This window comes from Camelus ferus, chromosome 5, assembly GCF_009834535.1.
Source record: "Camelus ferus isolate YT-003-E chromosome 5, BCGSAC_Cfer_1.0, whole genome shotgun sequence".
Classification (NCBI taxonomy): domain Eukaryota; kingdom Metazoa; phylum Chordata; class Mammalia; order Artiodactyla; family Camelidae; genus Camelus; species Camelus ferus.
The window spans coordinates 73,010,886-73,029,729 of record NC_045700.1 but is presented as its reverse complement, the minus strand read 5'-3'; the positions used below and the strand labels follow the sequence as shown (position 1 = coordinate 73,029,729).

Below are 18,844 nucleotides of genomic sequence, written 5' to 3'. Positions count from 1 at the left end.
TAATTCCTTAGAGAATAGAAGATATGTATATGTACATATGTTGACCAAAGTAGTCCACTTTTGGCTGGAGGCCAAGGTACAAATCTCATCTTAGTGTGGTCTTCAAAATGAGGAAGGGGCTTGGTTTTAAACTAGAGATAGCTTTCCTTTTAGGACTCTGAATATTGAGGTTTTTGCATTCTTAGAGTCTTCATTTTTATATTTATGAACAATTTGTCCACAGTAACTAGAGGATTTTTTTATATTTTTTCCTTTTTATTTAAAAAACCTGACTCTATAAAATAAACCTCCTGTGGTTTATAGAGTTGAGGAATGTTGGAGACGAATGTTCCCCTAAAATAGCATAACGGCATTTGGACCCTCCACCGCTGAGAGAACTAATCCTGACCTCAGTACAGCCAAGCTCCATTTCCCCAAGTACGAGGGGAGAAAGAAGAGACTGAAATGCGGGTAAAGAAAAAGGAAATCAGCTGTGATGGTTTAATACCCTTGAAGCTGACATTAGTGGAAGACTTTATTAAAAATATGCAACCTGAAACTGAGGATTAAAAAAAATAATGTCATGGTGGGGGATGTGCTTTTGCTGCCACACCTAAAGGTCACCCTTTGAAGGGCGCTGAGATGGCTGCCAGGACCCATTGATTTCTCTTCCTGCTGAAACGTCCCGTGGCAGGTGTCAACTTGGCTGCTCTGACACATAAATACGGAAAGTTAAAGAGTAAGAAAGAGTGGCCCAGGGGCTCCCGCGGGAAGATGGTTAGAATGTGTCAGTGTTTGTTCTCAGTAGAGACGACACACATTTTTACTTAGGCAGCACATCAAACGTGACCCTCTGAAATAAACAAATACGGGTAAACAAATATTTCCCTTAGAGGAATACAACTTCTTCAGTCTCTAGGATAACAAAGTTTAAAAATCCTGCCTCGGTGTATACAGTTCCTTTCATTTGTCCCTGGTGAGGTGGTTTTACCTTGCCGAGTAGGTCATTCTCCTTCATCGCGTGCTTTCATTCTCCTTGTATTCATTTTCTCTTTTCCCCTGTGCTCCAGCTACAGCTATCCTTCTGCGAATCTCCAAATATCCCCTGGTCATTCTTGACTTCTGAGTTGATTTTGCTCAGTGGCTAATCCTTTGGATTTTTTTTCCTTCAAGTTTCTCAGAAAATGAGGAAGGAGGGATAAAAGAAGGAGTGAACATGATGAGCGGTCCCAGTCACAGGGATGTCCCACGGGGCTGTGAGGAGGGAGACCCCAGATCAGCGCTTCTCATTCCCACCCGGGTCCCAAGCCTGAGGGGCCACTGTTCATGCTGCACTAGTAACAAGTTAAAAATGGTAGAGCTGTGTCCTAAGGCTGGCAAGTGAGGACAACTGGTTTTAGCTAGCGTGTGTGTGTGTGTGTGTGTGTGTGTGTGTGTGTGTGTGTGTGTGTGTGTGTATGTGTGTGTGTGTATGTGTGTGTGTTCTTAGGCTCTTTGTACTGATAGTTGTAAAACCGACCTTTGCCCTCCCTTTTGCTCTGGTATTTCTGGTGTTAGTGGGTGTCTCAGGCCCAGCAGGATGGCAGAGGGGCCAAGGGAAGTATCCAGGGAGTGGAGCTTTCCAATTGCCCTTCAGCCCACATACCTTCCTTATTGTGAATATTCATAAATGCATAATAATAGCATGCCCTGAATGCTAAATCATGCGAACAACCCCTATCGAGTAAAGATCTTTGTGTCTTATAACTATCAACAAACTGCTTAAACCTGAGAGCTTGACATTAGAGGGACCTGTGTATGTTCAAATTCTCCAAACAACAGGTATAAAGATACCACCTTATACATGTGAGAGGCATTGATATTTTAACCTATGTATTATTATGTAAAACACATTTATTAGACATTTTGGAGTTATCAGTTTTTTTCTCCTTTCACTACACTGAGAAAGCAAGTAGCTAGATTTTATTTTATTTATTTATTTTTTTGCCTTTGAAGGGGCATGACTTTCAGATTCTGCTAAGAAAGATATCTTCCACCTAAAAATGCTTACATATGCCAGTTGGTGATACATGAATCTTTTTGATGACTCTGTTTTCTGAATTTATTTGAGGTCACTTTTACATGCTTAAAATGATTGAGGTGCAGGTCTACATGAAAGCAGAGGGAAAAAACCAAGTGGTGTTAGGAGGCCATTTCTGACATTGGAACACAAGCTTTTTGTGGACAGATAGGAACTTCCTACCTAAGCCCAAAACAGGAGAGCCACCTGGTGGACAATGTGAGAATTCTTCATTTTCTGGGGGTAGTTACAAATGTATAGACCATATGGAATCCCTGCTTTTTTACTTCCAAGTTTAGGTAGATTTACTTATATATTTAAATTAACATACTTTACATGTTTAATTGCTGAGTAACTCTCCCATTTCATACAAATAAGAGGCTCTGAAATAAGGAGAAGAAACATTAGGATACCAGAAAAATCAAGTGAGAACAACCATCAATCCGAAAAGTCCAGGCTTTCAGTTATTCTGTTTCATATTTTGCCTTTTTCCTTTCACAACTCATTGCTCAGCCTAAGTGCATTTATACATATAAAACAGCTTTTATAAATACTCTCAGCTCCCCTCCAGCTACTTTACTCCACACCTCTCTCTTTGCCCGCACTGCCAAACTTTAACACAGCTGTTTACACATGCTGTATCCACTTCCTTACCTCCCACGCACTCCTTTAGCCAACTTTCATCTGTCTTCTTCCCCCGACACTCCATTAAATCGTCCTCACAGAGGTCACCAGTCACCTCCTTGTCACGAAGTCTTGTGGACACTTTTCAGCTTTTATTTTGCTTGACTACTTGGGAACATTCTACAGGGCTGATCACTCCCTCCTTTGCCTCACTGCTTCCCTTGATTTGGGGGGACACCCTCTGGACGTTCCGTTTGGCCTTCCTCTTACGTCTCTGGCTTTTTCTTCTCAGGAGTTTTGCAGGTTGCCCTTTCTCTACTTCTGCATTACATTCTGGTATTTCTTAGGGTTCTGTCTAGGCTCTCTTCTCCTCTTACTCCATCCTCCCTTCCTGGGTCACACTGTCCATGCAAATGGTTTCTAGCAGCCCCCTGTGCTGTCCAATCCCAAATGTAGATCTTCAGTCAGGCTGTGCTCATCTCCACCCACATCTCTTGCCTGCCCTCGGCGACACCTCTACTATCCCTCCCCAAATGAACGAATGACTACTCAGAGCAATCCAAGCAAGAATCCTGGGAGTTACCCTTGATCTTTCTCCTAAACCTCCACCTCTGAGCAATGACCAAGTATTGTTGGGTCAACGTCCTAAATATCTCCCTAAGAGACCTCCACCCCCATAGCTACTGCCTTAGTTATCACCCTAGTTAGTGACAAATCTCCCTCCCCATGCAACCCTGTCGCCTCTGCAGCACAGCAGCTGGGGTGATCTTTCTAAACGGAAGTCTGGTCATGGCCACTCTGCCCGCTTAAAGCCCTTCCAAGGTTTCCCATGGCTCTTCCTGCAAACTTCCTACCTTCCCCTGTGGAGCTCTTTGTGACCTCCTTACGCCACGGCTTTGACCCTCATCGCCTTCCTCTTCCTTGCGCTACCCCAGCTACACGGGGCACCAGCTGTGCTCTCCTGCTGAGCAGTTACACCGGCTGTCCCTTCTACTTCAAAAGTGTGTCTTGCGCCCCTGCTCCCTGGGAGCCCCTCGCTGTTGTTCACACTCTGCCACGGGCACTTCACCTGTGCTCCAGCTCTTAGCTTAGGTGCCAAGTCTTCAGGATACCTTTTCCGAGGTGGCACTTTCTCCCTCTCCCCACCCCCCATCGGGGTTAGGATCTTTGCCACGTGTTTTCCACATCGCCTTGTTCTTCCCTGAACAGACACTTTCATTACCTCCTTATCTCTTCCCCACTAGACCGTCTCTCTTACTTAAAATAGTTAGGTAATCAATTTTAACACAGCAATTTTAAATCAAGCCCTAATTAATCAATGATAGACATTGGGTATATAAGATGAACTCAGAGGACATCTCATCCAATCCCCATGTTTAATAGAGAAGGAAACTGCCTCTTGCAGGAGTTAGGAATGTTCCCAAGGTCACACAGCCGGTTCATAATTTGTTAATCATCTTTCAACTGCAGACATCAACCACAACCCCTTTATAGCTTTTTGACTGATTCTGGTTTTCCCTACAAGAAGCATGAAAACCTTAGCAGGGACAAAAGCATGATCTAAACTCTATTCTGTTTTGGCTTCCAACTCATCGAATGGTGTGATTAAAATTGTAACAGGCCTGTCATTTCTCATCTAAAGTAAAACTTTTTTTCTTGCCTGAGTTACAGGGAACAGAGACCCATTCAGGCTTCTTCTTCAGGTGAGACTACATGTGACAATGCAGGAACACATCTAGGAGACACATCTCCGGGGAAGAAGAGAAGCCACAGGACAGGCAGCCTCACAGGACCTCGGGCCAGGAGAGCATGACAATTCAAACAGGCTTTAGGGGACTGTGTTCTCTTTTCTCCTCTTGGGAGGAAGACTTTGTGGATTTTCACTCTAGTGCTGTGGCCTCAGATGGGCTCAACCCTCCTGTCTCTTTCTTTCCTCTGTTTTCTAGCACCTCTTTGTTAGCAGCTAAGTTAGTCTGATTGTTGTCATTGCCGCCTGGAGTCAGGCCAGCTCATAGGTCACTGGCCAGCTACTGATTGTTCACTCTTGGGCCAGTGTGATGCTTGGTTTAACCAGTTGTGGCTGGGGAGGCGGGCTCTTAAAGCACAGAGCAGAGCTACCCCAGCTCAAGGTCAATCCAGGGCTCTTTAGCAGAAGTCCTTGGACGTGGACAGAATCATTCAAAGCTTGTTAAATGGAGTTCTGGATTTTCTAATGGTGCTAATTTAAAGTTCCTCTAAAAATGTGGGCTTTTTTGGTCTGCATATCTAAGGCCTAAAAAAATACCAGCTACTGAAATATTGAATTTGAACATGAATGTTCTGTCCCACTAGTGTCTGATAGTTTGATTTCCACGGTCATCTATTCTGGGAAGAAATCTGAGGCCTGGCTAGGGAAAGCAGCGTGACACTCACAAAACTGAATGAGTTTCGTGAATGGACGATGAATTTTTCCAGGCATATATATTTATAAAGTTGATTTAAAAATAAGGATGTAAGAGTGATGGTATTTGACATTCAGAAGAAATGTTTTGACAGGCATATGGGATGATTTAGTGGTGTGTATTCCAGGAAGTGGACAGGAGTGAAGCTGTGGAAATGTATGTCTTTCAAGGAAAGTGAACTTAATGCTGTGAACTTGCTATTGAGTTTCCCCTTGCAATCCCCCATTACACGTGCTTTTATCCTAACTCACATAACTAAACCAGTATTTTCAAAGATGCTAGTGATGTGTGAACCTTGACTGGATTCTGGGTTCAAAAGAAGCTATGAAAGATGTTTTGGGACATTTCGGCTAATTTAATATGCACTGCATATTCAGGTAAAATTACTGAATGAATACCAGTTTTGTGGGGGCAATGATAGTATTGTGGTTATGTTGAAAAAGTCCTTATTTTCAGGATATGCGTACTGAGGTATTCAGCATGAAGTATACACAGATAGGTGGATAGCAATAGATAAGGTGATTAAGTCAACATGACACACTATAGACGATTGGGAAATTCGGATGCTATTATTTTAACTTCTGTGTGCATAATTTTAAAAATAAACATAAAAGGTGTGACAAAAGTGTGTTGCTAATAGTTTGGTGTTGTGGATGGCTTGAGTTTAACATCTGAAACTTGAGCAAGTCTCAGATTATGGAAAGCAGATCTTGACATTTCCTTGGAGTAACAGTAGTCTGGTCTTTAACCAAATGCCCTGCTGGATTCGGGCCACCAACAGTGAATAATTCATGAATGACCAAATCTCCAAACAGCCACTGTGAAGGGAGCTGAGTTGGCTGCTGCTCAGTTTAACTATTAATAAGAAGTAGCCCATTTCATTTGATGGCTGCCTTACCAGCATTAATTTAAAAAAATGACCCATTGGGTGGAGGGTGCAAGGCACTTGCCCATTTGACATCTTGCTAATAGCTGTTTGGCCACTGCAACTGACACTGAACCTAGAAGTCACGCCAGTTAAATGGGTGCCCATAGAGACACTGGATAGGCCAGTTCTGCACACGCCATGATGCACTCCTAATGGGGACTGTTTAAGGCTTTTTAAAAGCATTATGATTTGGCAGAGAATAAGGAATAAATGTCCTTGGTAAAAGGACATATCTAGACCAGATGCAGTATGGCTGTCTTTGGGCTGCAGGGAATGCTATGCACATAGAAGACAGTGTGAATGGTGCCCCTGGAGTTGTGCAACTCAGGACCAGATGTCACAAGATGTTCACTTGCTGACTGAAATCCTCAGCACTGTGGCGGTTAAGCTCCTAAAGTCATTTTGTGATCAGTACACTCTGATTTTGGACCTTTGTCATTGCATCTATGCTCTTGGTCTGGCATTTTGGCAAATTTTTTTTTTCCTGAATGAATCAAGTAGCCAATAGTTTAAACAATGCAATCAGTAATTTCTTAAAGTGAAACCTTATCAAGCAAATTCCAGAATGGGTTTTTTAATTATCCTTCAAGTATTAGTAACTGCCTCTCTAGCGTTTCTCTGCTAGGGGTTTAGGGCGTCCTACATGTTTCAAGCCATTGTAAATAGTACTGTTGAAATGGAAATAGCGTGAGTCGGCGAAGTAGAGGTTTCTAACGAAGCTCCCTTTGTGTTTGGCTTGTGGTACTCATGGTAGTTGTATGAAGTCAGATTTCAGGGTCATTTATTATATAAGAAAAATTAATTTGAGGTATTGGAACTTTTAAACAGTATTTGTTTTTTTGTGATGACGACCATCCATTACCAGAGTTTCATTTGAAGTGCAATTAATTACCTTTGTCACCTTGCTAAAGGTTGATATCAATCTTCTGTCCTTTCTTATTAGACCTGTTGACGTGGAGGCAGATGATCCCGGTAATGGGAAGGAAAGAACAGAGAGCGGGGAAATGAACAGGCAGTGGCTTCTTATTGTTTTATTGAATGGTTCTTTTGTCAAAATGACTGCCAGAGAATTCTCAGGACACCAGCATCACCATACAAACCTAAATTCATAAAACTTTCTGCACTTGAGCCACATTTTTAAAGTTTAGCTCGAGGTTTTCTGTGATTCAGCTCACTGGCGTTGAAGCAATTTTGTTGACATTTTCTGTAAGTGGATTAGGCTCACAGTCATTTGCCCAAAGCAGACAGATGGCTTCTTACACAGAGCACCCTCACGGAAACCTATCTTATGATACCTTCAGAAATGTAATGGGTCTGTCACAAAAGATAATGTTTGCCATTAATTTCTTTGGGTGACAGGTTATTTCAGTTCATTTTTACTTTCTCATCTGGCTTAAATGAAACAGCTGCTTAAAATTTGTTTATTCTTATAGTGAACAATGCTTCCAGGTTTTACACAGAACAATGTTGTACCCTCTAACTTACAAATAAAAAAACCAACTTTTGGAGGCGGGAGGATGACACGTTCTGATGTTCCCCAAGGAAAGTTCTCACATCACTGCAATTGTTGATCTTTTTGTTTTAAACATTATAGGGTCTTTCACAGGACAAATGGGTGGTCAGCCCTGGGTTTCGTTTGGTACTTTTTTGTTATTATTGACGAGCCATGGTAGGCATCCCACAGTTTGTTGGGAAGTAGCTGATGTTATCAACCACGAGGAAAATGTCCTTTGAGGTTCTTCTGAGGATTTGGCAGATTTGGTGGGGTGTACGGACATTATTTACTTCCTCACTTGTGGGACTATCGGACGTTTTCTTGTGTGCCTGCCTGGGTATTTACATATTGAAATACATATTCTTTTGTTTTAAATGTCCATTCTCTTATTTCTCCTTATTTATAGCTAGGATACACATTTACTTAACTTTTAATAATGCATAGAATCAGGTTATATTATTTATGACTTTCATTTAGAATAATGAAGTCTTACGAAATATTTGTTTTAAAGGATCCTTGGTTTTGGTAGGGTTGACAACTGTAGGTCAAAGCCTGGCATATGGTAGATGTTTAATAAGTATATGCTTGATGGATAAATAGATGAATAAAGCAAAAATGAAGACCCAAGTCCTAATTGATAGCTAACAGAGACTGAACATTATTCCTAAACCAAAGAGAGAAGGTAATGTGTCTCAGGAGGGAGAATATAGCTCAAGTGGTAGAGGGCATGCTTGGTGTGCACAGGGTCCTGTGTTCAATCCCCAGTACCTCCTCCAAAAAGAAAGAAATAAACCAACCTAATTACCCCCACACACAAAAAATTAAAAATGAACAAAATAAGGTTAAAAAAAAACAAAAACCAAACCTAAGGCTTAAAGAGAAGAAGTTAATGTGTCTCAGTTCATATATACATAGCTTAGAACAACATACCATAGGGACAACAGTGGGCGTTGGAGATATTAAATTTCATACTTCTCTTTAAGATCTGGTCAACAAATGCATCTCAGTGCAGTAGGGTTTTGTTGATGAACGCAGATGTTACCTATCATTAACACTACCTGTCATCAGTACTGCTGCTGCTAATTATTAATTTTATTATTATGCTGTTATTTTTCAGCCTTATTGAGATATAACTGACATATTGTGTATGTTTAAGATGTACAGTGTGATGATTTGATGTATGTATATATTATGAGATGGCTTCTGCAATAAGGTTAATTAACACATCCATTCACCTCACAGTTTCCTTTTTTTTATGGTGAGAAGTTTTCAGATCTACTCTCTTAGCAACTTTCAAGCATACAGAACAGTACTGTTAATGATAGTCACCATGCTGTATATTAGATCTGCAGAGCCTACTCATATTGTAACTGGAAGTTTGTACTCTTTTACCAGTGGCTTCACCCATTTCCCCCAATGCCCTGCCCATGGTAACCATCAGTCTACTCTGTGTTTCTGTGAGTTGGGTTTTTTTAGATTCCACATACAGATGAGATCATCTGGTATTTGTCTTTCTCTATTTCCATTACCGTAGCTTTGTAACATAGTTTGAAATCAAGGAGGGTGATGCCTCCAGTTCGTTCTTCTCTGTCAGGATTGCTTTGGCTATTTGGGATCTTTTGTTCCATATGAATTTTAGGATTGTTTTTCTCTTCCTATGAAAAATGCCATTGGAATTTTGATAGGGATGACATTGAATCTGTAGATGGCTTTGGGTAGCATGAACACTTTAATAATCTTAATTCTTCTGATTCAAGAACACAGAATGTCTTCCCATTTATTTATGTCTTCTTTAATTTCTTTCATTAGTGTCTTATAGTTTTCAGTGTACACATATTTTACACCCTATGTTCAGTTTACTCCTAAGTATTTTATTATTTTGGTGCTGTTGTAAATAGGATTGTTTCATTTATTTCTTTTTCTGATAGTTTATTGTTAGTGTATAGAAATACAACTGATTTTTTGTATGTTGATTTTGTATCCTGCAGCTTTACTGAATTCATTTATTGATTCTAACAGTTTTTTGATAGAGTCTTTAGGGTTTTCTATATATAAGACCAGGTCATCATTTTACTTCTTCCTTTCTGATTTGGATATCTTTTATTTCTTTTTCTTGCCTAATTTCTCTGGCTAGGACTTCCGGTTCTAGGCTGAATAGAAATTGTGAGAGTGGGCACCCCTGTCTTGTTCCTGATCTTAGAGGAAAAGCTTTCATCCTTTCACTGTTGAGTATGGTGTTACTTGTGGGCTTGTCATATATGGCCTTTATTATGCGGAGGTACATTCCTTCTGTACTCAATTTGTTGAGAGATTTTATCTTGAAAAGATGTAGAATTTTGTCAAATGACTTCTATGCATTATTGAAAACATATAATTTTTACCTTTTATTCTATTAAAGTGATGCAATTGTTATTAGTGAGTAGCATTTAAATAATGTTAAACTACTTCATTTATACATAGTATTATGTATATGCATACAAGGACACAAAAGAAAGTGGTTTCCTTTATATTAAAAACTATTTTTAAAAACATGATTAGTACAAAGATTTTCTGCTTAAGATGCAGTTAATTTCCATTTTGAGGTAAATAAGGTTCTTCATTCTTTCAACATTCAAGTTAGTCAAGACTTCTTAAAAATTAAAAAAAAAAAAAGACTTCTTGATGAGAAAAATACTGTAACAAAGCAGGATGGTATTTGAGAAACACTTATGGAAAAAGAAGGTCTTATTTTCCAGGTCTTAAAACATATGCTTTCAAATTTTAACTTTCAAAAATAATTTTCATTATGATGCATTTTAATAGAGCATGACTTCATATTTGTAGAGCCTTTTTATGCTTATAAAACATGTCATTCTGCTTCATTCTGTAATGTTGTGTGGTCTTGTTGGCATTAAATAATTCTTAAAATTTCTTTGAAATATCATCTATATTTTGTAAATTATTCTTCCTTCAGAACTAAAATCTTAGGTATTAAAAATACTTACTTATGTTCTGTTTCCACAGTCTTTGGAGATTAGAGTTTATGACCAGTACTAAAATTTATCAGTTATAAAACTGATTTTAAAAATGAAACTTATGGATAGACCTGGAGATCATCATTCTCAGTGAAGTCAGCCAGGAAGAGAAAGAAAAATACCATATGATGTCACTCATATGTGGAGTCTAAAAAAAAAAAAAAAAAAAGGACACTAATGAACTCATCTACAAAACAGAAACAGACTTGCAGACGTAGTAAACAATCTTACGGCTACTGGGGAAAGAGTGTGGGAAAGGATAAACTTGGGAATTTGAGATTTACAAATATTAGCCACTATATATAAAACTAGGTTAAAAAATATTTCTTCTGTATAGCACAGGGAACTATGTTTGACATCTTTTAATAACCTTTAATAAAAAAAATAAAAAGGAATATATGTATGTATATGTATGACTGGGACATTGTGCTGCACCCCAGGAATTGATACATTGTAATTGACTGTACTTCAATTAAAAACATGAAACTTTATAAAAATTATAAAATCTAATGGCTCAGGTAAAATGTCCAATATAATTCACTTTTTGTTCCTATAAAAATAAAATAGTTTAATTGCATTATGCAATAAAGATTTGAAGAGCAGTGTTTTTTCATTTGTTTTGAGTTCAGCATTTTAGAAGAATAACATAAAAAGCTCCATTAAGTCAATACTCTTAGACCAGAACTACTCTACTATTATTTATCCATATTTCTTGAATGTTCATAGAGTAAAAATTCAACTTCTTAAGTGACAAGTAAGATGAAGTTGAAATATTTGGTTGTCAAGATGTTGAAAAATAATAAATCTGAGTGTTGATAACATAATGCAATGAAAACTTCTATTTTTGTGCTATTAAGGTATTTTGTACATAATTCCCCTAATGGCTACATCTTTGTGCCTGTAACTCTTGCTAACATTGTGAATGCATTCCCTACATGGTGAGGCTTTCATTCTGGAGACCAAGAATCCCAGGCCATCTTTGTAGTTTTACTCAATATTCCAGCAATGTAACTATCAAGAGAAATGTATCTGTCATGACATCAACACATCTTTGATTTTCTATTTTAATTTTCTCAAATGAAGGACATTGTAATAGTTGTTTCTACTTCTTGGAAGCAAGACGTTTAACATCTTAATACAGAGGTTCCCCAGTAGCATGCTTTTTGAACTATTAAGATGGTAGTGGTGCACAGCCCACCACAATATGTTCTTGTCCACCAAACAGTAGCGGGGACAGATAAAGAGGTGCTAATGCCACCATGAGGTCGGTCTGTGCAGACTTGCTGCAGGATTATCCAGGGGGTGACTCTAGCTATGGGTGTGGATGCTCACATGGAAAGAACTTCAGGGAAATCAGTCTGCCGTTGAGTGTGTGCTGAAAAATACCCACACAGCCTGCCTGGAGACAGAACTACCTTTGTTATGTGTGTCATTGTGTATATGTGAGGGCTTCTCCATCCCCAGAGTCTCGATTAGCTGTTTTAAATATTTGTGGTGTTCTCTGAGACAGCCCACACATTTCCTTCACATGTAACAAGGACACTGGTTATGATCTCCAACTCTTCGGTGCACTCGTATCGCTAGGGATAGTGCAGTTCATGGGAAAAATGGGCGTGAAAGGGCCATGGATGTCTCTTGTACGTTACTGTGCCTGGATTGTAGCCAAAACTATTTTCAAACAATGGGGAGGAAACTGCAATTCTTAGTAAGAACAGAAATAACAAAAATTCTAAATGTCATTTTATGGATTATAAAATATATTGTTAATAAATAGCTGACAAATATATAACTAATAGATAACTCACATTTAGAATTCTAGCCCCTTTTATGGTTGTCATAGAATGGAATAATGTGTGCAAATTGGTTTACACTTAGTATCTCAAGTGTTCAATAAATGTTAGCTTCTGTTTAGTGTTGTGATCGCATTTTACTGTCAGTAATAATATATTAGCAGTAATAAAAATTGTTGGTAGTATTGTATACCAGTCCTATATACAATCTAAATTGCGTCAGATATTTCTTGATTTCTAGATAATATATTTTAACTGCAATTTAATGATGTTGGAAGGATTTGGTTATGAATGCTTAATGTCGCTTTTTAAAAAATCCATTAATCATTGCTAATTTTTAGATTCAGAATCTCTATAGCGATCTGATCTCTCTGTGGTTTTCTATGATTCCAAGTGTTACTCTCTGATGTGTTGGGATTTCCATGTGCTTTTACATTTGGAAGCCACACAACTGTGGAGGCTGAATTGGTGGTCATTGCTCTGGAGACTTTTGATAGCCCTGTTGCCCATCAGCATCCGTCTTCCTGAGATGCCCTCTGTCACTCTTACTTGTCTTTGAGTTAAAGGCGTCCTTCTCCCTTTCTTCCCCCTGAAGCATCTCTAATGCCAGAGGAGAGAAAATAAAATTCCCAGGAGATTTCTAGTATATTGAAACATTGGCAACTGCTTGACATTTCTTTCACATTGAGTGTTCAGTGGTCAGATTGTCCATTAATTTTACATCCCAGGCTATAACAATCCGGATTTATTTTTCCAAGAGATGTTGCAATTTATATACCACCAAGTGAAATGCATTCTCCTGGGCTTCTCTCCTTTCTCCTTCTCTCCCAAGACCTCTGTTTGAGGAGAATGTCTGAGCATATTCTTTAGAAAAGCCCCGTTGTCATACTCCTTAAATACATAATACACACCAGTATCTATAGGCGGCTTAACTGATCTGGAAACCTGATATATGCTGTGGGAAATGATACACAGGTCACAGATGTTTTGAGGGAGGAGATGTGACATACGCTGGCCAGTTAGGAGGCGTTTGAGAGGGAGTGTAACAGAGTAGAGAGAAAGAAGCTAGTTGGTCAGGGGAAATCTCTGCACATTTAATGGGGTAAAGTCTGCACCGAAAAGGAATGCCAAGATGAGGGTTGTCAACAATAACCTTCACCTTTACAGTTTTGCCTAGAATGAGTCTTTTCTGGTTCTGCCACCTTAATCAGGGGGACTCAAGGAGTTTAACCACAGAACAGAAAGATGATCTATATGCCTCCTTCTATAGAAAACAACATTTTCACATCAGTTTGTCAAAGTAAACTCTTCTTAGTTTAGTCTTTCATTTTTTCTGCTTCTATTAGTTAATAGTTTAATTTCTCTTCCAGTTTTTTTTTTTTTTTCCTGCCTGCGCCATGTCACCAGGACATGTTGTCTCCTGGTTATCAGGAGATGATGTCGTTCAGTCTCTGCACTGGCACAAACTGGCTTCTCCAACTGGCCATTGTTTTCTAGAGAGACTGACTTCTATTTACCAGAACTGGCACAGGCTGGCATTTAGGCCTGGATGCCACCTCTCAGAACAGATGAGATGACATTCTGGCTGATTAATTAAACATGTTTCATAACCTGCTGCAGGAAAAGGGACGTGAGAGCATCATGCATTTGTAAGATCAAGCTTGATATTTTTGCATGTTTTGCTGCTCTCTTGCAATTAGGGAACATGGCAGTTTTGCTTCTGTTGTTTTAAAATGCTTGATGAAAATTTCAACACTAAAAGGGAGCACTTAAAAGTAATAATCTGAAAATGAGTGTGGGTATAACCTATTTCCTAATACAGTTTTTTTAGGAGAATCTTTGCATTTGAAAAGCAGTAGCAATATCCGCATCTCTGTAGAAACAGACTGTTGAAGGTGCATTTTAAACAAGTTAGTAAAATTTCTATTAAAATCCGCACAGCACCAAGATATTTATTTTAGTAATAGACTATGTTAATTGCTTTTCATATCATCTAATAGCCTAGTTTACTTGTGATTATTTAAGTCACAAACAGCTTTTCAACATATTTTCTTTAATCTTTAAAACTGTGAGGAAGGCAGAAGAATAGTTTCATCATTTTTACAGGTGAGCAAACGGCCCAGGGAGAAACTGCTGGAGCTAAAAGCAAAACTAAGATACTCTGACTTTTGCCCCTGCCAGCGTATCTTGGTGCAATCTTAACCTTCCTGACTTTCTAGATCCCATCTCTAAATTCTGTCAGACTGTGCCACCTGGGCAATGATTGCCTTTTTGTCTGTGTTGTTTCCATAGGTAACAGTGGCTCGGAGGCTTTAATGTGCTTTGTAGAGAGAGCACAGTTTGCCTTGAAGAGATGCCACATCATGTAGTGGTTAAGACGACAGAGTCTGGAGCCAGCTGCTGCACTTTGTTTAAACCCCAGCTCTACCACTTAGCAGCTGTGTGACTCTTGGAAAGGGGGTCACTAGGCTTCAGTTTTTTCACTATAAACTTAAAATAAGAAAAGTGCCACTTTCATGGGAGGTTGTGATAACTGAATAAAGAACATATGTAAAGCATGAAGAAGAATGTCCGCAGAGAGCAAGCACTTTATATGCTGTATTATTATTACTTAAGAATTGCATTTTTCAAAGTGGGCGTGACTTCATTTTTCAACGTCCAGAGGGGATTCAGTATGTTTATACTGTTCAGAACGGACTCCCTGCTGCTGGTGTAGTGAATATTTTTCCCTTGGAAAGTCCACCTCTATCTGAAAGAGTGTTCGTTCATTCTCTAGTCTCTGGTCTTAGTCTAAATTATAAATGTGGTGTGTGAAATAGGGCAGTGAACCAAGAGGCAGAAGACCTGGACTTTAATCCCAGCTCAGTCATAACCAGCTGGGACCTTGGGTCACTCCCTTCACCTCAGCAGGCTCAGCTCCTTTCTCCTTATGAGGAGGCTCGACTCTGCGACTTCCAGGACTGCTTCTAAACCCCCAATCCATGGCTGAGGTAAATGGGGGTAAGTTCACCTTAACAAAAATATCAAGCAAAGCCCTACTTATTCACCCGCCCCATATAGTTAAAGGCTGTTATTAGAAAGATTTAGCATCATGATGTAAGATAGAATTGGCAAGTGCCTCTACAGATTTTAAGGAATGAAATATTCGAAGGCATTTTTTAAGTACAAGATTCCTCATACACTCTAAGGTAAAAGCATCCATCAAATTAAAGAGATAAAACATTGTATCACAAATTTATGATTACCTGGGAGGAAGGGAATAGGGAGGGATAAATTGGGAGTTTGGGATTTGCAGATACAAACTACTATGCACAGAAGAGATAAACAACAAGGTCCTACTGTATAGCACAGGGAGCTATATTCAGTGGCTTGTAGTAACCTGTAATGAAAAAGAATATGAAAAAAAATATATATATATAACTGAATCACTATGTTGTACACTGGAAATTAATACAACATTGTAAATCAGCTATACTTCCATTTTAAAAAGGGGGAGAAAAACAGTGTATCATGAAGTATCTCACATGAAATAGGTGACTTATGCCTTCTCGGAGTCTCTGCTTTGTAGAGGAACTCTCTAGCCCTGAATGTAACCTCCAGTTTCAAGGTCACGCTCTCAGGCATTGTCGTGAGAATGGAGAGGAGAGAGGCGGAACTGCTTCCTCTTTTGTCTGTACACAACAGGAACACGTGCTGGCTTCCCTGCACTGACTCCTTCAGGCCCCTGGACCAGCGTCAGAACACACACTCAATTATTATAACAGTGAACTAAAAAAGAAGAAAAATAATGGGGAAAGCCCTTTCTCAGGCACTGATGTAGCTGACAGCTGATGGTTCCCTGTGATCCTCATTTGCTTTCTGTTTTGATTGGCACGCTGGGTGTCTGGAGCCTCTTTCTCCATTAGCCAGATGGGAACATTGTCCTTGGGGTGATGGAGAAGACAGAAGGAATGTGGGTAACTAGTACCTTATCAAAAGGCAGACTGCAGGGATAATCCAGTATGTAAAAAACCAGCTCACCAAGTAAAAGGGCATATGACTTACCTTACAGAAGGTATTTTGCTTTGTAAGCTCTTGTACACTGCTGAGGGCTGATTTAATTTTCAGTTCATTTAGGAAGAGTGTCTTCCCTTGTTTTCTTCCAAGCCTAGGAATGCTGGGTTGGGTGGGACAGGAGCGTGCAGTGTAGCAGGTCTCAGACCCTGGTGATGGAAGGGCCTGACGAGGACAGCACATTCAGAGGAGGGTCCCCGGAGGCTTTCCCTACCATAGGGGTCTCCGGGGGCTGCTGGCAACCACAGAGTTCACTGGGTATGCTCAGGTTGAGGTCTTTGACTTAAAGAGCAAAGACCCTCAATAATGTGAGAAAAGGACGTTGGCCTAAACCCTGGAAAAGTGGGCTCTCTAGCCTGGGTCTGTTTCCTCACTGAGCAGGAGCGCAAGTGATAAAGAGAGATGGCATCAGGATATGCCTGGCCCATAACTTTCTTCTTTGGTGTCCATTTCTGCCTGTTTGCAGGGCCAAGGAGATCTGTTGAAGAATGCCAAGAATGAAGCTCTAGAAAACATGAAGCAGATCCAGCTGGCGTGCTTGTCGTGTGGACTTAGTAAAGCCCCCAGCAGCGGTGCCGAGGCCAAGAGCAAGCGCAGCCTGGAAGCCATAGAGGAGAAAGAGGGTGGCGAGGACAGTGGGAAGCTGTGACCCCCACGGCACCCACACCGTCACCCTTCCTTCCGGTCAAGGACTCTGGGTTTTCTTTCTTTATGCTTTTTAAGAAGTTCACCAAAAGACGCCCTCTATGGGGTGTTAGACATAAACAGATACTTTCACAATGTCAGTATTTTAATGTAGTTAATTTATCTAAGTTAAAACCTTCAGTAGCAGTGTTTTAAAATTCTGAGATATGTGTACATACTCACGTATGGAAGTGGGTGGAAGTGTGTGTGTGTGTGTGTGTGAGAGAGGGAGTGAGACAGAGACAGAGAGATGGAGAGACATAGACAGAGCGATAGACAGAGAGGAAGAGAGAGTGAAAGTGATTGAGAGAGATGGAGAGAGACAGAGAGAGAGTTCTTGTTAAAATCTATTCTGTGTTACATTATTCATTTAGTAAATTATTACTTTACCATTTTGGGACAAAATTGTTAATCTGAAATTCTAAAGAGCACTTACTATAACTTGTTGCTGTGTTTAACTTTACTTCTGTTTGTCATTTAATTTAGAAATCTTAACATGGCTTATTATTGAAGGAAACCAAATTTACCAACGCATAGATGTTTTAATAGATTAAATACAGATTAGACAAATTCCTAAGAATCACAGTAGAAATAAAAGTGAATGAAAGAGAAACAAATGATCAGAATTTCTGGGGAGATCAGCAAAGTCATATCTTCAGTTAGTGAACTCTTAAAAATACTTAATAAATAAAATCAATTTTTAGAAAGTTTTCTGTAGTTGTTTACTAAACAGATATGATTTCAGTGGAAAAGCTGATCATAGTTGAATTTACACGCACCCATGTGGTACTCTGAAACACACAGAGAACTCTGTTATAATTAAGATTTTGATGTGACAATAATATTCAGTTATGAAATTTCAAGGTTGAGATTTGTAAGAAGGTCTTATTCTTCCAAACTGGGAATCTAACATTTATAATAGACATAGGCAACTAGAGGGTTTTGGCTTTCATTGCATTTAATTTAGAGTACTACATTTAAATTTAAAAACATTGTCCAACCAATATCATATCATTCACCGTGAGCTGATATAAATTCTGTGGGTCAGGTAACATCTTTGTGATGATTTAAGAAGTAATTGATGCAAAATATCTATGGTATCAATTTAACACATGCAGAAAAAAACATATACCTAAAAGAAGCAAATGGCTAATTAGGGTACCTTTATAATTGCATCCAGATCACTTTTACCCTAATATCTTCATAAAGTACTTGAGTGTAATATGTTTGTTACCTCCAGCAGAACTAAATGTTCTATGGTTATGAAAATATATTTATTTAAAACATTGCTTTTATTTTGAAAAGCTTCTTAATTAATTTGATTAACAAATATGCTAATTTGGGGGAACCTAAGGAAGATCATTGTTGAAATTTTGGAAATATAAACATCTTCTATAGCTACTGTGTTAAGTTATTTCTGACTTCTTAACACTATTATGTTCATGTTGCACATTACTGAAAGAGTAAAGATATGAAACAACACTTTTATTGTTCTCTTTTATTGTGAATTAATTGATAAAGGAATGATCATGAAAATGAGTTATGATATCAAAAATATCTTACAGGGGGTGATATATCCATGGACCAGATAAGATGATATTTCTCCTTGAGTTTAAAACTGGCCGCTTGGAAAGGTAGATGAGCTCATTTTAAGGTAGGTTTCCAGTGCTACTACAATAGCCTGAGAAAATGTCTTTACCCTCCAGTATATTTAACCTGCATGGTAGAAGGAATGCAGGAATCTAAGCCCCGTATGATGGAAAAGAGGTGACACATA

General features: G+C 39.1%; 1 protein-coding gene across 1 annotated transcript in view; it reads left to right on the top strand.

The window, feature by feature from the left end:
- Nucleotides 1-18,549, top strand: part of PLCL1 (phospholipase C like 1 (inactive)) — a 301,427-nt gene extending 282,878 nt beyond the window's left edge. Inside the window, exon 7 of the mRNA XM_032480117.1 lies at nt 16,850-18,549. Coding sequence (XP_032336008.1) covers nt 16,850-17,032 — 183 coding nt within the window. The 3' untranslated portion in view covers nt 17,033-18,549. The remainder of the gene's footprint in view (nt 1-16,849) is intronic.
- Nucleotides 18,550-18,844: the final 295 nt, after the last annotated feature.